General features: G+C 41.6%; 1 protein-coding gene across 1 annotated transcript; it reads left to right on the forward strand.

The window, feature by feature from the left end:
* Positions 1–728: 728 nt before the first annotated feature.
* Positions 729–19,779, forward strand: NCF1 (neutrophil cytosolic factor 1). The gene is made up of 11 exons (XM_007421174.4): positions 729–1,034; positions 3,079–3,159; positions 5,549–5,624; positions 8,054–8,219; positions 12,062–12,117; positions 13,506–13,628; positions 13,730–13,837; positions 15,376–15,493; positions 16,787–16,894; positions 17,571–17,713; positions 18,151–19,779. The coding sequence occupies exons 1-11, from the start codon at positions 957–959 to the stop codon at positions 18,261–18,263; spliced, it is 1,170 nt and encodes a 389-aa protein (XP_007421236.1). The 5' UTR covers positions 729–956; the 3' UTR covers positions 18,264–19,779.

Below are 19,779 nucleotides of genomic sequence, written 5' to 3' on the forward strand. Positions count from 1 at the left end.
CTCAGATCATGCTGCTAATATTAAGCAGCAGAAGTTGGGAATTGGGGGTGAGGCATTGTTCTTTTTTCTCCCTCTTCAAAACAATTATGATTACTATTCATCTTATTACTACTATCCCTACTACCACATGGGCATCTGCAGGGAGATATCAGAATCTGCAAGATGGCAGATGTGTCGCTGGGACTGAAGCCCCGCCCTTTTTGCAGGTGTACGGAATGCTGACACACATACAGAAGGGGCGTGGCTTGGGTCATGACATCACACCTAGCATCTTGCAGATTTTGACACTGGGTGCTGCTGGGTGTTTCGTTTTATTTATTTGTTTGTTTATTTGACATTTTTCCATACTGCCGCTATCAAAACGACTCTTAGCAGGTTACATAGGAAAAAACAATACAGTTTAAATATGCCCAGTACAAAAGATAAAAACACAACAAGATAAAAAATAAAATAAAAAACAAAAATGGCCACATCAAAGCAGGAAAAAGTTCTCTGAACTGGCTTGGTCTTCAAAAGTATCTGAAAAGCCACCATCGAGGGTGCTGGCCTATCTCCATGGATTAGCTGTTCCATGTTGCATCAGAAAAGCTGCAGTTCCTCGCCTCAGCACCTGAACCTCCCCAAAGTGTGAGATTTGTAGCAGTTTCTCCTGGCAGGTCTTACTGGTCAGGCCGATACTGACTGGAGTAAGTGGTCCTGCAGGTTTCTGATGCCAAGCCATAAAGGGCTTAGATCCCTGACAGATGCAATCAAACAGAAAGTGATACACAATGAAAGAATGAAAGAAACACACGGTAGGAAGGAAGGAAATTAAAAACGGAAAACCCTGGGCCAGCAATGTGGGGAAATCGAACTTCCCCCTTTTATGGTAGTTAAAAGCTGAAGTCAGACCAGAGAAAAGTGTAAGACTGACCGTTCCCAGGGTGAATCAAAAGGACAGATCCCCAGAAGCAGCGATGGGTGAATCAGACATCTACATTCGGCATATCGAGTTGCTGGGGTTTGAGAAGAGATTTTTCCCCAGCCAACACTATGTAAGTCCTTGGAGATCAGCTTCTCTGATTTAAGAAGCTGAATCTCCTCAGCCTTGACTTCTGGAGGATAGAGGGTCCAGCTGATGGTCTCCTTTCATATCTCAGAAAAATTGTTGAACTTATTTACAATGTCCTGGGGATCTGGCTCCGTCTGGAGGTGAAGCATGTATTCAATAGTCAAAAGGTCTCTGGTTTAATCCCCAGCTTTGGCAATTACCAAAGGGAGAAAGGAAGGGTCTAAGCCAGTGTTTCTCAACCTTGGCAACTTTAAAGATGTGTGGACCTTAAAGTGTGCTGGCTGGGGAATTCTGGGAGTTGAAATCTACACATCATAAAATTGCCAAGGTTGAGAAACACTCGTCTAAGCAATCAGAATAGATAATATTGAGCTTGATGGAAATATAAGGCAGCTCTTTATGTTTTCAGTGGCCATCTCATCTTCCTCATTACTGGGGAGACCTTTAAAGCAGGACTTTGGGACAGAGATACAGGGGCTCAATGGAGCAGAATGAGTAGAGGGAGTGAATCTTTCAAAGAATCATAGAAGAACAGACTTAATCAGACTTAATTTGGCCAGATAAAGACCCAACAGTTGCACTCTCTCAGTGTCTGAGAGAGTGCAACTAACTAACTAACTAATCAGTGTTGGTTAGTTTTAACTTTAATTAGATGCTGTGGAGGCTTAACATGCATGAAGTCATCTTGCTCGGCTAGCTCGTGTTTTAGTGTATTGCACAAAATGAGAAAAATTGGTTACTGCAGTGTGGCCAGTTAAAGGAGTGCTGCTGTGCAGCTGGATAGGGCATGTTGGCCAAGGAGTCCAACTTCCAGGTCTGGTCAGGAATCCTAACAAAAGCATCTCAATCAGGTCGCCAGATGGCTGTCTAGCCTCCCCTGGACAGATCCTGTAAAGGGGAACCCATCGCTTTTCTGGTTCCACTGACAAAGTGGTCTACCACTAGGAAGTCTTTCCTAAACACTCAACGTCTGCCTTCTTGTCGTTGAAGGCCACTGAAAGATGACTGATAGGGGGATATGCTAGGACTTTTCAAGTATCTGAAACACTGGGAAGATGGAAGACAGGTCTTGACTTCCATGTTATGATACCTCTGCAGGTGTTTGAAAAATGCTAACGTTATCCTCCCCAGATTTAGTTTCTAGTCCCTTGAGAATCCTCACTGCTCTTCTTTACACCTATCACCATTTCTTGGAATCGTCCTTAAAATGTGGTGTCCACAACTGGGCATGGGAATTGAGGTGGACTCTGATCAATGCTGAATATAATGAAAGAATGAGTGCCCAGGATTTAGAAACTAGACTGCTATTGTAGCAGGCTAAAGTTTCATTTATCTGCCGAAAAGTCAAGTCACATTAGCCGCTCAATCCCCCAATGATCAGTTATAATTCCAAGGTCCTTTTCACATCTATCCCTTCCAAGCCAGTTATCCTAAATGAAGAACCCTGCATTAGTCTCTTTTAGATTTCATTCTGTTATTTCCAGCCCATTTCTCAAACTTATCAAGATGGTTTTGAATTTTATTTCTGTCTTCTACAGTATTAGCTAGCCCACCCAAATAAGTTTGTAATTATCATCTGCAAATGGGATAAGTATTTCCTCCACCCTGTCCTCAAATTATTAATAAAAACATGGAGAGGACACGGTCTAGGACTGAACTTTGTGGCCCTGCTCAATATTCAATGTTCAATTTACAAACCCACTCTGGTTTGATGAGGAACTATTAGTGTGCCTTTGAGTATGATTGTAGAGCCAATATGTATTTTATAGTCCCCCAGTCAAGCCCACATATAACTAGCTTTCTAATCAGAGGGTCATGACTTAAAGGCTTTGCTAAAATCAAGGCAGAACATGATCACAATGTATTATCTAAAGAGCATCTGCCCGCCCCTGCCAGTAAGTAAGACAATATACACCCAGAATCTAAAACAATCTCTTCCTGTTCTGGAACATGGATGAGGAATCAGTGGGGCAGAGAAAAAAATAGTTGAACATTGTTGTTGATTTTGAATGTTGTGCTTTACACAGGTTTATATGTTTTTGGTGAAATGGCAAGATCTGATAGAAAAAGTTGTGTATCGGAAGTTCACAGAGATCTATGAGTTCCATGTAAGTATGGCTTGCCTGAGTGTTTTATTATTAGGTTAGATTAGATTTGGGGGAAGGGTGTGAAAAAAAAATCACCACCATTATCTCCTCCTCCTCCTCCTCCTCCTGCTCCTCCTGCTCCTGCTCCTGCTCCTGCTCCTGCTCCTGCTCCTCCTCCTGCTCCTCCTCCTCCTCCTCCTCCTCCTCCTCCTCCTCCTCCTCCTCCTCCTCCTCCTCCTCCTCCTCCTCCTTCTTCCAAACAGACAGGCACCATGTTCATAACATGCCTGAGATAACAATCTTTGAAAAGAAGAAAGTCTGGTTCATTGATGTTGCTGTACTGGATGATGTGAGGATTGAGGAAAAGCAATCGGAAAACATTACAAAATACCAGGACTTGCAGATTGAAGTTGAATTCTTATGGAAAAAGAAATCTGCTGTTATACCAATCATGATTGAGCCCTCAGAGCAATATCTAAAGGACTCCCTCGATATCTGGAAATTTTGAATTTATAGGACGTGAACATCCTAATTTTATAAAAAAACCACCTTGCTTGGAACTGCCTATATTCTTAGACAGTACCTTAATGATTCTTAGGTCCTTGGTTAGGACTTGAATTATTAAATTTTTACCAGTCTTAGACTGTGAATCTAATTATGGATGATGATGATGATTGATGAAGATGATAATAGCAGCTAGAGCCATGTGGGGAAGGGATCTTAGGACAGAATGCTGAGAATTGAGGATAGGTAGCATATTTCTCAAGGCCACCTCAACTTAGTCTCATCATATTTGACCCCCAAATGTAGAAATTAATAGAGGAACTTTTTGAGCTTAACCCGCACATCTGCTGAACAAGCCCAATGGAGAATAACTTCTGGAAGTCAAGATGGAGGGAACTATTTCTCCATTGGACATAGCTCCCACACCACGACTGGTCTTCTGTTTTCTTTCTTTTTTCAAAAATATAGCTGGTTGGAATTTTTATACCTCCTGACTTGACAGGATGATGAAATCAAGCCCCATGAAGATTTCCCTTGTTGTGAAAGTCGAGGAAGCCCACAAAGAAGAAATTGGTTATCACTATTTTTTTAAAAAGTGGCATGGGTTTTTTTTTTTTTGTTTCTGAGTGCGTATGTGCACGTTTAAAAGTATTGGGAAGGCTTGTGGAATCCAGTAATAATGTCAGGTTAGACTCGGGGGTCCAAGAAAGATGGTCCTTTTAACCCTGTATGTTTCAACTCCCTTTATTTCCCTAAGGCAGCCCAGTTTCTGGTTCCTTTTCCTAGATTGATCCAAGACTGTGAGGCTGAGTTTGCACAACATGCCGGTCTAGGCTAAATGGAGTGTCTGTGTGTAGTTTCTCCGTGTTGTGAGAACAGCTATTGTCTTAGGATATTGTAAGAACCAGATGTCAGATGGTGGGACAAAGGGCAAGAATTCCCCAGACACTTGTTCTTTTCTAAATTACAGTGATGTTTGTTGTTCCAGAGCTTTTCAAGTAAATAACCTATGTTAATCTCTAGTATATATAGCGGGCAGGGCGCATTTGGTGAACATGGCAGCTGTGTTTCATTCACCTGAGATTTTTGTGTTGTGAGAACCTAGCCTCGTCCCCTGAGTTGAAGGATAACACGGGATCCTCCTTGCCCCCCGTCCTCTCTCATGGGTAGAAGCTAGCTGGTCTGGAGGGAGAGGCTAACATAGATGGTCCAGGCAGTCCACATGTCACATACAGCTTAGTTAGTCTTCTAACTCCTTGCTGCTCCTTGACCTCCAGAATCTGCCATTTGAGGCAGTTGCCACATTTTACCCAATGGAAGGGGTGCCTGGCAAATCACTGTCCCTGTTTTAACCTGGTTTAGGCAAAGGGGTGCAAATGAATATGGAGGCACCCTGTTTTTTACAACCTACAATTTCTATATCGCTATAATGTAGGATTGTTTCTTTGTGTTTTTAAACAAAGAATAATGGTTTCTAAATTGGTGGATAATGGATTACTCCAGGGCAATGTTTCTCAACCAGGTTGGATGAAGGCCACACTCAAGGAGATAAGTATAGCCCTCAACAGGAGTGTGGGAAGTTTAAGAAGATGAGACTGGCACCACCCTAAGGAATTCACGGTGTTTTGGCTTGCTGGCTTGGGAAGTTAGATTCAATCTGGAGAGATTCTGTCTTGAGGTGGAAGCTAATAAATGCAACAGAACTGTATCTGCACTGTCTCGGGGAGTTCTTTGGGTTGAACCTGACAGTTAGATAATGTTTAACAGTGAATTAACTTATTTTATTTTTATTTATTTATATTTCAAATTTGACAACACCCATCTCACTGTGGGGTGACTCTGGGCGGTTAGACTTAGACTTTCAGCTAGATTCTAAAACCGATATTTTGTTCCTTTCTCTTGCTAGAAAGTTTTGAAGGAAATGTTTCCGATTGAATCTGGGGAAATTAACACAGAGAATAGGATAATCCCACATTTGCCAGGTAAGTGGCCATTTGTAGCTGCAGTTAGCTGTGAGCAAACTGCATGAAGTTAAAGTTTGCCTGGGTTAGTTCCACCAGCCAACTTCAAGTATGTTTTCCATGTTGCTCCCATGACTGTCTTTGGCAACTGTATGAAGGGTCTATGGATGGACCTGGTTGCCTAGGACAGGGACGATTTGTTACCCTCTAACTCCATCCAGCATTACTTCTGGTGAAGGTCACTGGGAATTGTAGTTCAGGAGCACTTAAGGGGCTACAGGTTCCCTGGATCTGGATTAAAGAAAATCAGCTGAGTTTGTAAGAGAGAACTACCTGCTGGTCCATATAGTTCAATTTCCTGCTGCATGGCTTCTCCTATTTATACAATTAGCTTAACAAACCAGAAAGACTTGCAATTACAGTGTTATAAAAAACCCAGACTGTGGCTTGTTGTTTCCAAACAAGCCAGGTTTTTTTTAAGTCAAACACAACAAAGAAGGATCCTGGATTTGCAGCACACTAAACTGAGATCCACTCTTGGCCTAAGATTTGCCCCAATGTAGAAAAGGGGCCATATGCAAACACAGGCAAAGTCCTTTCATATACATGCCAGATGCCACCAGGATATTTGGACAATATCTGCAACAGTTCAGCTAGTTAGCAGAATCCCATAGCTCTATTGTATGCTCAAAGAGATGCACAAGAATTCTTGGTTTATCAAGGTTTACTGGGCAGCACTGAAGGAGGGAGGCTACAATCACAAGACTGGGGCAATGTCCATACAGGGGGAGGTCAGGCCACTTTGCTGTTTTTTTCCCCCCTTCAATTTTCCCTGGGCTTTGTGGGGGAGTTATTTGTTTCTTTTATATATATTTTTAGTATATATATAGTATATACTAGTATAGTATATAGTAGTATAGTATAGTGTATATATATATATATATATATACTATACTATACTATATAGTATAGTATAGTATATATATATACTATATATATATAGTATAATCTTACTTTAGAACATACATTACTATTTTGGTTTGATTCCTGCTTCACAATGGAAATTATGACACTGATTTTCTGCACTTGTAACCAGAGAGAAATCTGAAGGCTGTAAAAAGAAAGAAGGGGGACCAGGTGTTGTACTCAGCCTGGGGCATCCGATTGCCCACATGTGATCCCTGATTAACTGGAATTTCCTAGGTGTTTGCTCTCAGTTATAAATACACTGAATGTAACTAAACAAGAAGTATCAGTATTTCATGAAAATAACAGCAGTAAATTGATGTGGAAGAATGATTTCATCCTGAACAGAGCAGGTCTCTGTGAAATTTCCCCCACCTGCTTACACACAAGCTAACATTTTAATGGAATAATTGTTATCTTTGTCATTATTATTGACCTGTTTATGACTGAAATCTGCAATTCTGTTTAAAAGCCACCTCTTCCTCCAACCATCAGATGTCTGGAGCTTTAGAAAAGTGGAACTGAGCCCTTGATAAGCTCAAAAGATCTCTTTCCTGAGATTTTATGGGTTCCTTAAACTGAAGGTTTAAATATTTTGATCGTAATACCACAATGTGCCCAGATTTACACTGCATTCTGGGAAAGGCATGATCTGATCATTATATATTTGTGCAAATTCTGGGTTTTTGCACAGTAACCTCACATGTAATAGAGAGGTGTCCTGGGAAGGTTGCATTATGGGCCAGAGGAATTGAAAGTACTATTTTGTTGCAGGTGGCTAAAGAAGCAGCCATACATCAACACTGCTGACAGGTAGTTTCCGAATTTGGGGCCTATGCTTGCAAGCCAATTAGCCTTGGACCTGCCTTTTATTCAGCCCATCCTGTTTTAGAAGGCCAGCAGTTGTGAAAGCTCCTTGGGACTTCTGCTTTCTTTTTCTCTAGCATCTGCTGGCAAAAATAGGCTGTTGGGAAGTTCAGCCCTGGGGTATTGGTTTAGACCTATTTGGAACTATCATCCTCAGCTGTTACTTAACTGTGGTTTATTGAATGAACCACATTTGATTGGGTTCACACAATGTCCTACACCATAAACACTTATAAAAGCCAGAATTGGAATTCATATACGAGGCTAAGTCAAAGCCAAACAAACGACATTATAGCCCAGCGACCTCAGACTTAGGAGTGCCCTCAAAGGTCTTCTAATTCACCCAACTCAGAGTCTACATTGTAGGATGTGATTATGGAATTCCTGAAGGGTGACCATTCCTTGTAGGGTTTAGTTGATCTTCTTTCCTTTTCTTCCTTTTCCCTTGACGGAAGCTCAAAACACACAGGAGAAATGTCCAAGACTTGAGAATGTGGAGCAAAATCTCTGTCTTGGATTTTGGGGACCTACAGCAGGTTAGAGTTGGCTGTTCTGGAGCAGATAGGTAAATAGCCTCACCTGAAGTAAAATGCATTTGTTTCCCTTTCTCTCCCTAGCCCCAAGGTGGTTTGACAACCAGCGCTCCACTGAAAACCGGCAAAATACTCTGTCTGAGTACTCCTCTGCCTTGATCAATCTTCCTCGTAAGATCTCCCGTTGTATGCATGTCTTGAACTTCTTCAAAGTCAGACCAGAAGATCTGAACCCGACTACTGCAAGCCAGTGAGTATTGGCAAGACACTGGAAGAAACAGGTTACATTTAAGCTTTGTGATCCTCCATGTTTTGGGTAACCAATGCTTATGGAATAAACCCCAATTGCTAGATAAATATATTAAGCCACTAGCCATGGCTATAAAAACATGGTTTAACCCCAGGTGCACATACTGTACATAGTTTACAAACTGCAGTGATTGAATTCATACAATGTGCTAAGCCCAAATCAAATGAAACCACGCAATGTGACCCCAGTTATAGACTGAAATGGAAGCTGGAGAAACTGCAGTATGGAATAATTTCTTATGTATCTTGAGCCTGGCATCCACATTATCCTGTCAGCATTCACATTTGCTCTGTATGTGCCAGGTGGTTGTTCTGGACAATGCAATATCTGCAGATCTAGGTAGGAAAATTGGCAGAGTAAATAGGGAGGATAACAGGGAAGGAAACTCCCCAAAAGTTCTTCATTGCAAAAACACAGAGTCAGAGCAGGACAATGTCAACAATCAAGCATGACCTTGCCTAAATAAAGGAGTTTTTATTTTATGTAACACCTGCCTAATCCTTAGGGGTGGTGAAGTGCCACTTGAAATGCCATTTTATAATTCCCAGAATGCCCCTGACTTTGCATTGGTCTGGACTTTGGAGCTTTATGGGAAATTTAAAGTGGCATTGCCATAGAAGGGAGTCTGTTACATAACCCTCTCCCAAGGATCTCTCCATTGTGAAGTCAATTTTGTTTATTCCCCCTTCCCCTTTCAAGACGGGGGGAAGAATAAAAAAGAAGGCCGGTAGACTTAGGAAGTTGCTAGAGAGTCAGCAAGATCTGAAAGGGGTAAATGGTGACCGATCACACGAAGTTGACCAAAAGCAGGGTAAAAAGCTGATGATGATGTTCAGGCTGTTCACATAGCACTTTGATATAAGGCTTCCTGAATGGAGCAGACTCAATTAATCCACTTTCCTGTATTTGCATGACACCTGGAACCACAAACCAATCATGAAGGGTTCACCACCCACCCACCCACCCAGCCACCCACCCAACCTTGCTATATAAACTCAGCTTATCAATAAACTGTCATGGATGCTAGTGAGGCTCTTCTGCCTGAGGATTCTGCAGAGTTCAACATCAAGTCCAGGGCTCTGCGACCTCAGAGTCTGAGGATATTTATTTTGGGCAGTGCTGTGGTGAAAGCTGAATTGCAAATACGGAACAAACAACAAACCCACCCACTTTTTTTGGTGACGCAACAGCGTAGCTCTGCAGAGCTCATGGGCAAATTATTTCCACAAATAAGGACAGTCTTGCTTCGTTCCCTCTCCAGGTCCTGTAATGTGAGTCTGCTTTTGTTGGTCTGAGGCAGTGTTGTCCAAACTTGGCCACTTTAAGATGAGTGGACTTCAACTCCCAGAATTCCCCAGCCAGCATGGCTGGGGAATCCTGGGAGTTGAAGTCCACTCATCTTAAAGTGGCCAAGTTTGGACAACACTGGTTTGAGGGATGCACCAGTGTTCTTGGTGTGTCGAGGGCCACAATCCAACATAGTGAAACCAGGAAGTGTTTGGGGCGGGGGGGGGGGAGCTTAGGGGGCAAAATGGATGCTTTGGGTCTCTGCATTTTGCCCTTTAATGTCTCCTGCTTCCTCCTGAAATATAATCAAAAGACTGAAACTTTTGGCCCACCCACTCTGCAATTTACGCTTTATCCATTGCCAGCTTGGCTGATAAAGAGTAAAATGCCCAAGATTTCTGCTGTTTCCACCTTTTCTTAGCTGGGAACTAGTGGACATGCGAAGTGCCAGGGAGCCTGGCCTTTCCCCCTCGTCTTCCCCGTTGATGTAAAGTGGTAGGCAAATGAGGGTTTATTCACCCCAGTTGGGTGGAAACAGTGGCATTGTGGAAGGACCCACCTGCAATTTCAAAGTACATATTTATTTTGTTCAGAACCTGGCACTTCCTCTTCCTTTCTTCAGCCACTGCTGCAGCCACGGACCGCGGTTTGAGGTCTTAGAGAAAGAATCTCGTTGCAAATTTATGATACCTCATGTCACCATCGCTGCTCGCAATGTGATTTTTTAATAGAAATGGAATAATGGCTTAGCAGCCAGGGAGCTTTCCCTTGTTCAAATGCTCAGTTGTTTTCGTGATCATGTGCTCATCATGTGCTCTTCAATGTCAACATAGATAGAACTTCTCTAAGATGATGAGTTATTTTTATTAATAACAAATGCACACAACTGCGCTGAAGTCCACTTTCAATTGCTTTAGAGCAGTGTTTCTCAATCTCAGCAACTTTAAGACGAGTGACCTTCCAGAATTCCCCAGCCAGTATGGTTGGCTGGGGAATTCTGGGAGCTGAAGTCCACATCTCTTAAAGTTGCCAAAGTTGAGAAACACTGCTGTAAGGGATGTTTATGCTCATGATGACTCATTACTTTGCCCCTTGATCAGGGGTTCCACGAAATATTTTTTTAGCAGTTTCCTTGGCCTGAAAAAATATTAAATCTTTGGTTTAGACTTTTGTGAGAAAGGATACAAATGACAAGGATCAGCTTTCTATCAGATCTGTTGCCATTCCATGATTGCAAAGAGAAAGAACAGCCCCTCCACCAGGGGTAACTGCAGGGGTGTCAGACAAGCCACAACCGTGCGATGGAAGCCCCACCCTTTTTTACAGGCCATCACATGGTTGTGGGTGCCATCTTGACTTTTTTGACCCCTTCCCTGTGGACCCCCCTGCCTTCCATTCCTAACCACCCTATAGCATGCAACCTGAAATGTATCTCTAAAGAGAATATTGTAAGAAGTGGCTCCCCCAAGTTAAAGGTGTTTAACTTTATGCACACATCCGAGCACACTCACACACACTTTCTCATCAACCCTCGCTAGGAAACTTTCCAACTTCTTGGTCATTTTGAACCTAAAGTTTCTTTTCTGTATGTTATCTGGGAATCATTGAATAGGGTGTTTTGTTGTGTCTGCAAAGGTGGGTCTAGCACCCAGCCCATTGTGACTTCCCCTGCTGCTCACCCACAAAACAGACACCTTGCGTGAAAAAAATTCCTAGACTCAATTCCTATGATTGCACGTTAAATATAATTTCAAAGCCCCAAGCCCGGAAAACTAGCTATTCTCTCCAAACGGATTCACATTTGCCAAAATCAACAGCTTCAGAATGAACTTAATACTTGCAACCTGCCTCCTAATCAAAATTCCCAGAGCCAGTCCCCCAGCTAAAATAGCAACTATAAAATATAAGGGAGATTCCCTTTTCTCATTAAAATATGGATAAAATGGCTGCTTCCGGTTTAGGGCACTTCCATATGGGGTGGTTTCTATTTCCCAATCTCTCTAAAGTAGTGTACACCGTACAGCAGTGTTTCTCAACCTTGGGAACTTTAGGATGAGTGGACTTTGACTCCCATGGCTGGCTGGGGAATCCTGGGAGTTGAAGTCCACTCATCTTAAAGTTGCCAAGGTTGAGAAACACTGTCCTAAAGGGATGGGGCTTTTGAATGTCACCTGACCAGCCTCCCCTGTCTACTGTACCTTAGAAAACATTGCAATGGATACCCTTCAATGCAGTTCAATGAATGTTTCCCCCTCACTTAATATCTCACACAATCCCGTTAAGTTCTCAAGAACCTTCAGATTCTATGGAACACTGTTTGAAACTCCCTGGTCTAAAGGACAGGATTTGATAAATCTCACTACACCTTCACCCCAGAGGCCCAGCCTAGAAATAATTAAAGAATTCAGCAGTTTGCTAGAGGCTATTTCATTTGCATCGGAGGCTAAGAGATGAGGCTTGAGATGGTAACAAGTCTGGTCCTTTTCCCCTTGCAGCACCAAGAAACCAGAAACATTCCTAATGCCAAAAGATGCAAAGAAGATTGCAACAGGTAAGTCAATGGAAGTGGCAAAAGGAAACGCTTGTGTCATCTCTTGCATTTGTTCCTGTGTTGGTCGTATCTGTGTTGAGAATGAAGTGGTGCTAGGATGTTCCTGCACTAAATCTGGGTTCCCCTAAGGCATCTGGGTGCCCACTGGGATGTAAAGCAGAATATTGGATTAGATGCCCTTTGGTCTGTTCCAAGTGGGCTCTTAGCTGCCCTCTCTGATAAAATGATTTTATTATCATTTTCAGGGAGTTTTAATTCATAGTTTATCATGAGGACTAGAAACATACGTTTTTAAAAAAATGGCATTGGGTAAATTTTTAAAAGTGAGAGCTCCCAGGGCTGAAGCCTAGTTTTTAGGTTCCATGAAAGTTCTGGAAATTATCCCTTCATCTCATCTTCTTCTCATCTTGCTGCTCATTTCCCTCTATCCCAATCATGTTCATGCGTGCTTGAAATTTAGCATCACGCTTCACACATCTGATGAAGTGAGTTGTGCTCCATGAAAATGAGGGCCGTAATAAAGGTGTTAGCCCAGGTGTTCCTAACTCGGTGCTCTCCAGATGTGATTAAATAGTTGTGCTGGCTGAGAAAGTGGAGGGCACCAGGTTGAAGAAAGGAGGGCCACAAGACGCATTACTGGTTTTGCTGTACCTGAAGAATATTACCTAACTTAAAAAAAACAAACCATTGGGTGATGAGGAGACATGTGGTCTGAATTGTTTATTTAATGTTTTTATACCCTACACTTCAGCTGGAAAAATTCTGAGTGGGTCCCCTTTCTGTGGAATCCCCTTTCTGTGGAATCCCCTTTCTGTGGAATCAGCCAGAAATTAGATCAGCATCTTCACTGATAATCTTTAAAAGATTAGTGAAAACCTGGCTAATTAAACAGGCATTTGGGGACTGATATGGAGAACGTATGTACGTAGGATGACTGTGGGCACAGCTAATGATGTTGTTATTGACTTTATGCTGTGGTTTATTAGTAATGATAGGTACCATATATATGCTGCTCTTTTAAGCGGCTTATTCTTTTTAACTGAAGAGGCAAAAAAGCACATATAGCAAATGAACTAAATAAATAAACTGTGATTTTCCCCTTGAAAGAAGATCGTCCCTGCTCTCAGGTTCACAACCTGAAAAGAGAACAGCGCCAAGGAAAAGTTCTTCTGGTTCTTAATAGCCTAAGGATCTTCCTTCCTCCCTCTGCTACAATGGGTAGATTGGCGGTTGGATGATCACTGGGGAAGAAGCAAAGCCAGATGTACACAAACCAGGGACGATCCCCTCCCCTTGTAAATAGCTCTTGGGTAACCCAGTTCTATTAAATGTTGGCTCCAACTGGGTCTTCTGGTCTTCTAATTACCATGGTTTCTCCTCTTCTGTAGACATCACAGGCCCTATCATCCTACAGACCTACCGTGCGATTGCTGACTATGAGAAGAACTCTAACACTGAGATGGCCATAAAGGTGGGGGATATGGTAGACGTGGTGGAGAAGAGCGAAAGTGGTAAGAAAATAGCTGGGGAGTTTTTTTGCTTGTCTTGTGGGGGATCAGAGCTTGAGCTTCATGAAAAAACCATTTTTTCCTATCATGGTTATGCATTCCAGGATGGTGGTTTTGTCAGCAAAAGAATAAACGAGGCTGGGTACCAGCAGCTTATCTAGAACCAATGGATAGTCCAGATGAATCTGAAGAACAGGAGCCCAATTATGCAGGTAAATGAACTTTACTGTTGGATTTGAAGCTGTCCTCAAGCTAAGGACCGCACAGAGCAAGGTCCCAGTTTAGCTCTACAGGTATTGTGTGAAAAAGGAAAAGGAAGTGGTGAGTTAAGGTTTAGACATTCATATTGTAATATATGAATCTTAATATGATTATTAATTATTAATTAGTTATGATTATTAATAGGAATCTTAACATTCCACAAGTCCCTCAAGACCTGGCTATGTGATCAGGCCTGGGGCTCCCAGGGGACCGGAGAGATTTTACCATGGCTCCCTTATTAATTTTATCCCCTCCTGTTTTGTGTGTTTTTACTGTTTTTTATATGTAGCTGTTTTTATGTATTCATTTTTTTAATTGTTGTACGCCACCCAGAGTCACCTTGTGTGAGATGGGCGGCTATAGAAATATGATAGATAGATAGATAGATAGATAGATAGATAGATAGATAGATAGATAGATAGATAGATAGATAGATAAATAAACGAGCAAGTGAGCGAGCGAGCTAAGGATGTCTCTGAATGGCTTTATTCCTTTCAGATTTGAATGTAATATTTTAAAATAATTAGCAATAAAGGCCAGATTGGTTCAGAATGCAAAATCAAAGGTGATTCGGTTTAACAACCATAGAGCGAGAGATGAAACAAATTCTGAGGGACAATCAAAACTTCAGCCAAATCTGATTCATTTTTTTAAATATTTCATCTAAACTGGCTTCAATCAGCACCAAAAAGCTTAATCTGAGGCAAATGTAATTGTTTTAGGCAAAGGAGCTGAAAGAGAACCTCTTCATTGCAAGGTAGTTGTTGTGAGGGAAAAAAAAGAGCATACGACATCTTAGATTTTTAAAAGGATAGTTTATATGTATTATACTTTATGTCATATAATGTATATGATTTCTTTCAAAAGATACCAAAAGTTACTGTAATATTTTTAGTGATCAATAAACACTAAACAAAAATAGTACAGGATATGTGTTTCAGTGATCAGTAAGCAGTGTATCACAAAATATCAAGTTATTAATAAATATTGAGTAAAAATTAATATAAAGCTGATCAATTAATAGAAAGGTGAACTGGGATGGCTTTGCAAAGTGTGGGTCTAGTTCAGCTCTATGAATTATAAATCAGAAGAAGCTACCATAAGTGTGTTTTAAAAACATTTAAATTGTTAAGCCCATTTTCCTGTTAGAATGCCTCATTAACTGAAAATATTCACCATTGGTTAAAAAGAAAAGACATTAAAAAGAGGTTGCTGGTTGAAACCAGTTTAGTTGAAATATAAAAAAATGAATTAGATTTGTATGAAGCTTTGATTGTCCCTCAGAATTTGTTTCAGCTCTAACTTAAGTTAGTCCCACTTCTCTCATTCACACTTTGTGTGCATAAGCTGGTTTCACCCTCCACAATTCCAATCTGTAAAATGAGTAGCTGAGTGAAATCAAGATTTAAAAGGGAACCTAAATGAATGAAAGCGGTTACAATAAATGTTTTTGGGCACCTGACATCAGTTTCAACTCTCTTCTTCTAAGGGGAACTCCATATTGTCCAAAAAGGTTACACAGCTGCTCAGGAAGATGAGATTTCCTTGAAGGAAGGAGAAACCATAGAAGTTATCCATAAATTGCTTGATGGTTGGTGGGTAGTCAGGTAAGGCTTCAGCTATGAATCTTCTCAAAGAGAGAACAATGGGGATGCTCTGTACCTGAATTCTCCACGAATTGTTCCCCTGCAATGCACTGGGACCAATTTCAAAATTCTGACTGGGAAATCTGGGAGCCAAAGTCCCAACCCACTAGGAGGACATCACATTGAAGGCTCCTGCAGAAATGGCATTCACCACACCTGCTTTCCTGTTGTGCAACCGTGCTCCACTTACTGTTGGCTGAGGAGATGATTTTACAACAGAGCCTCCACCCTGTGGTGACTTGGCAGGATGCTGTGGCACCAGCCAATCTTCTCTCCAAATGTTGGGCTTTGTGTTCATTCTGAAATGTTGCTTTGGCTGCAGTGAAGACCAGAATTCTGACTTAGATTAAAACTAAGTTAGCTGAGCAAGTGGTCTAAGTGCTGCTGTTAGGCCTTGAGCTAACCAGATTCAATGTGTTATGCAAATCCATCCTAACGGTTTTAAGGTCTGAGAACCTCTTTCCTGTGAGGATGAATCTGCCAGTTTATTTTTCTCCCGTTTGGTTACTTCCTTATTCATGTTTTTAAAGTTCTTTCTCTCTCCCATATATGAAGTCATCTGTGAATGTTGCTGGAGTTCTTCAGAGTGAAACTAGTGAGCGTATTCTTTCATCCTTAGTCATCACTCAGAGCCAAGGGCTTGACTTATGGGCAGAAGTTTTAGGTTAATTCCCCGTTAAACTGGGAAAAGCCCTTGTTAGAAACTTTGCAGGGCAGTTCCTGATCCAGTGGCCTATCTCCACACCATCGTCAACAGATGGAGAGAGTGCCTCCCATTTTCCAGTGTCCACGTACCTTCAGTGTGATGCTTAAAAGGCAAGCCTCTGTCAACAAAGAATAAGTAGCCAGAAAGAGCCCAAAAGAGGCCCTCAAAAATCTGAAGTGGCAGGATTAAGAAGAGGAAGTCTCAACTGACAGCAGTCTGATTAACATCCATGTGTTGCAAATGCTATTAAGACCATAGCTCAGTGTTTCTCAACCTTGGCAACCGGAAGATGTGTGGACTTCAACACCCAGTATTCCCCCGAAGAAGTCCACACATCTTCCAGTTGCCAAGGTTGAGAAACACTGCCATAGCTAAATAAACCAGTGTGTGGGAGATAGCCCTGGAGCATGAATCATTCTTACGCTGTTCAGTATTATATAGATTTCAACTTTCTTAGAAGGATCTTGCTCATGGGGTGCGGCCATGGTTCAAGCTATCCCTGCTTGTTTATTTTTATGTGTCAATAAAATGATGTTTTTAAATCTTAGGAAGGATGAAATCACCGGCTACTACCCTTCAATGTATCTGCAGAAAGCAGGAGAGGAAAAAGCTACAGAGAACAATCAGCTGAGGAACAAAGCAGCACCACCTCGAAGGTAGGGTTCTCTGGATGTTGGTTTGTTTTGAAGGGTTGGATTACGATTGGTGAAACTAAACTTCAAGGCCATCCTCAGCCATGATAATTCACTGGGAGACTTTGGGCTAGTCTAATGTCAGTGCAGCCTACCTCACAGGGCTGTTGTGGGGATAAAATGAAGAGAGTTCTCTATAGAAGTCATCTGGAGCCCCTAGATATGAATGTAAATCAATAAACTAGTTTGTTTCAGCCTTTGGCCATAAGTAGACATTCTCAGGCACTTGCCAAGGCCAGTATCTGAGTCAGGGGCTCTCATAAACTCTGGTTACTTCAGCAGGAAGTAAGCAGAACCTGAGTTGTGTTTTCTCAGGAGAGAGAGGATAGATGAGATCTTAAGGCTGGGAAATGGGCAAATTGCATAGAATTCCTGAAACAAAGAATTAGAAAGGAGGTGCCACGGAATCCGACATTTTGCTCAATGCAGGATCCAAATAAATCATCCCTAGCCAGTGGAACCGTGGGGATTTTCTGGGGAAACGCAACGGGAATCGCTCAGCCTGGGAACAATGAGAATTGTAGTCCACGCACAAGGAAGATGCCAGGCTGGGGAAACCTGGCTTAGCAGATTCCAATGTTGCTCTTAGTGTACTTATAGTTTCAGTGATGATTTCCCCTTCCTCCGGATGACTGACCAGGTCTAGCATCAGTAATATCAAGAGCATCCACAATCAAAGCCGCAAGCAGATCAGCCAGGAGATGTACCGGCGAAATAGCGTGAAGTACATGCTGAGCAGGAAGAAGCTGAAGAACAACCTCATAAGCAAAACCAACATTATCAGTAAGTTGTGGGGAGCATCAGAAAACGTCCTCCTGGAGTGTCTAATTGGGTTAAATATGAAAAGGTGTCAGGGCACAAAACGGCCTTCTTTGACAACCTAAACCTTCAGCTAGGGCTACGCAGGCTCCTTTCTTCTCTTCCTTTTTTTGATATAAATATTTTTGTATGGAATATTTGTATGGAACATTTGGCCTAACATGATAGCTGGGGTCACCCAAGATGCTACGATGATTTGCCTCCTCTTGTGCAAACCAGGCCTCTGAAAAGTAATTCTTTAACCTCAGGGTTGCCACATTACAGATGCCAGATCTGAAAGACAGTCTTGCAGCCCTGGTTTGCCTCCACCACAATACAGGAAGGCAGCGCGGCATGTCGTAATAGGTCTTGCTGCATCGTCTCAAGCGTGTTTCCCCCCACCCCACCGTTTTATTTTCTAGAGGAAACAAATGAGAGCGATGAACCCAAGGCTCAGCCGGCAATTCCTCCGAGACCCAGTAAAGATCTGATCCTGATTCGTTGTTCTGAAAGCACAAAGAGAAAAATCCAGTGAGGAAGAAGTTGTGGGGTTTATTCTTCTCCCTTTGCTACCATCACGAAGGGACTCGAGTGATTCAGAAAGGATCCTCTGAGGGTCTGTGTTTCTGGAAGAGTTATTGCAAAGATCTTTAGTGATTCGCCCTGAGCTTAATGTATATACAGTATCTGTTTGGTAGGCGATGACTGAATAATACAAATCTCGCAGCTCTTGTGTTGTGTTCTGAGAATGTGATGCTTTTTCTGCCTGCCCCGAACAACCTTACAGAGGAGAAAGGTGTTCAGCACTCATGACTCCCTACAGATCCAAATTCTTACAAACAGTCTGTGTTTTGTATAACTGGCTTAATCAAGTTGGTAAAGCTATGCTGAGTTTGGTTAGTGTTAAAATCAGTTAATTCCCCCCGCCTCCCCCCCGGATTTGTGCATTTTGTAAACTGAGCCTGTTTAAAGAGTAGAGAGTATTTACAACTCAGTGTTGAGCTGTTGGGTTCTGGGTGTGCTCTGAGCGTGGGCTGTTTTCCTGCAGCTGTTTCATTACAAAGCTTGTTAACATCACCAGTGCAGGGGGGAGTGAAGTTTGCTGGCGGTTTATATATAGTAGCCTGCCCTGCCAGTCATGGTTGGGGTGTGGTTTTTTTTCTTTGACAGTTCCTTGGACAACCAACAGCTTTCACTCTCCCATGTCACCAAGAACCCCAAGAACACAGTGATCTGTTTAGTTAGTTTATGGCTCAAATGTATTGTGGGAATCCAGAAAACAGGTTAATTCAGTAACCAGGTTAAGTGTGTTGTACAAATTGGGTTTATGCATCATTCTTAGCCATGTCAATTAAAGCCCCAATAACAGTGTTTTTCCTTACATTCAAAGCCTGTTTAATTTTCACTTCCATTTGGGGTTTTGTTTTGGGGGTTTATTTGTCTGTGATTTAACTCATTTGGTTAATTTGTGTTCAATATATGTTAGTGAAGTGAAATGATAGGTAGGTTTAGGTTTTATTTTTAGTTTATTATATACTATTTGTTTCATTGTCAGTGTAAATATATGATGGTATATATTGATTTTATTCTTTTTGCATATGTATAACTGCTGTTTGGTTCTTATTTGCTAATTATTAAGTAAGTAATCTTTATTGTCATTGTACTTCTCGTACAACGAAATTATTATAGTAGAAATTATATAGAAATTATTGTAGTTAGAGCATTATAATTGTTTTTGTTTCTGCAAATCCAGAAAATGGATGTCTATGTATCAAGCCACAGGTGAGTAAGGACAAATGCTCAGAGATGTTTTGAGCCTTGATCAATGGGGTAACTGGCATTACAGAGCACACACATGCGTCTAGCTTGTAGATATGATTCATCCAGGCATAAATCTGTCAACTTAACGTACTTATTTTTCATGTGCCAAAGATTGTTACCCATGCATGAGATAGGCTGTTTTCTAAAGTATGTTTTGGGTATATGGGATCTTGCTCTATGTCCATTGTATTATACTTGTAACATCTGTAATTATATGATTAATAAACAAA

Source organism: Python bivittatus, unplaced genomic scaffold, assembly GCF_059951505.1.
Source record: "Python bivittatus isolate LINGU-HERP-01145 unplaced genomic scaffold, Pbiv_v1 ctg000690_np1212, whole genome shotgun sequence".
NCBI classification, from domain to species: Eukaryota; Metazoa; Chordata; class Lepidosauria; order Squamata; family Pythonidae; genus Python; species Python bivittatus.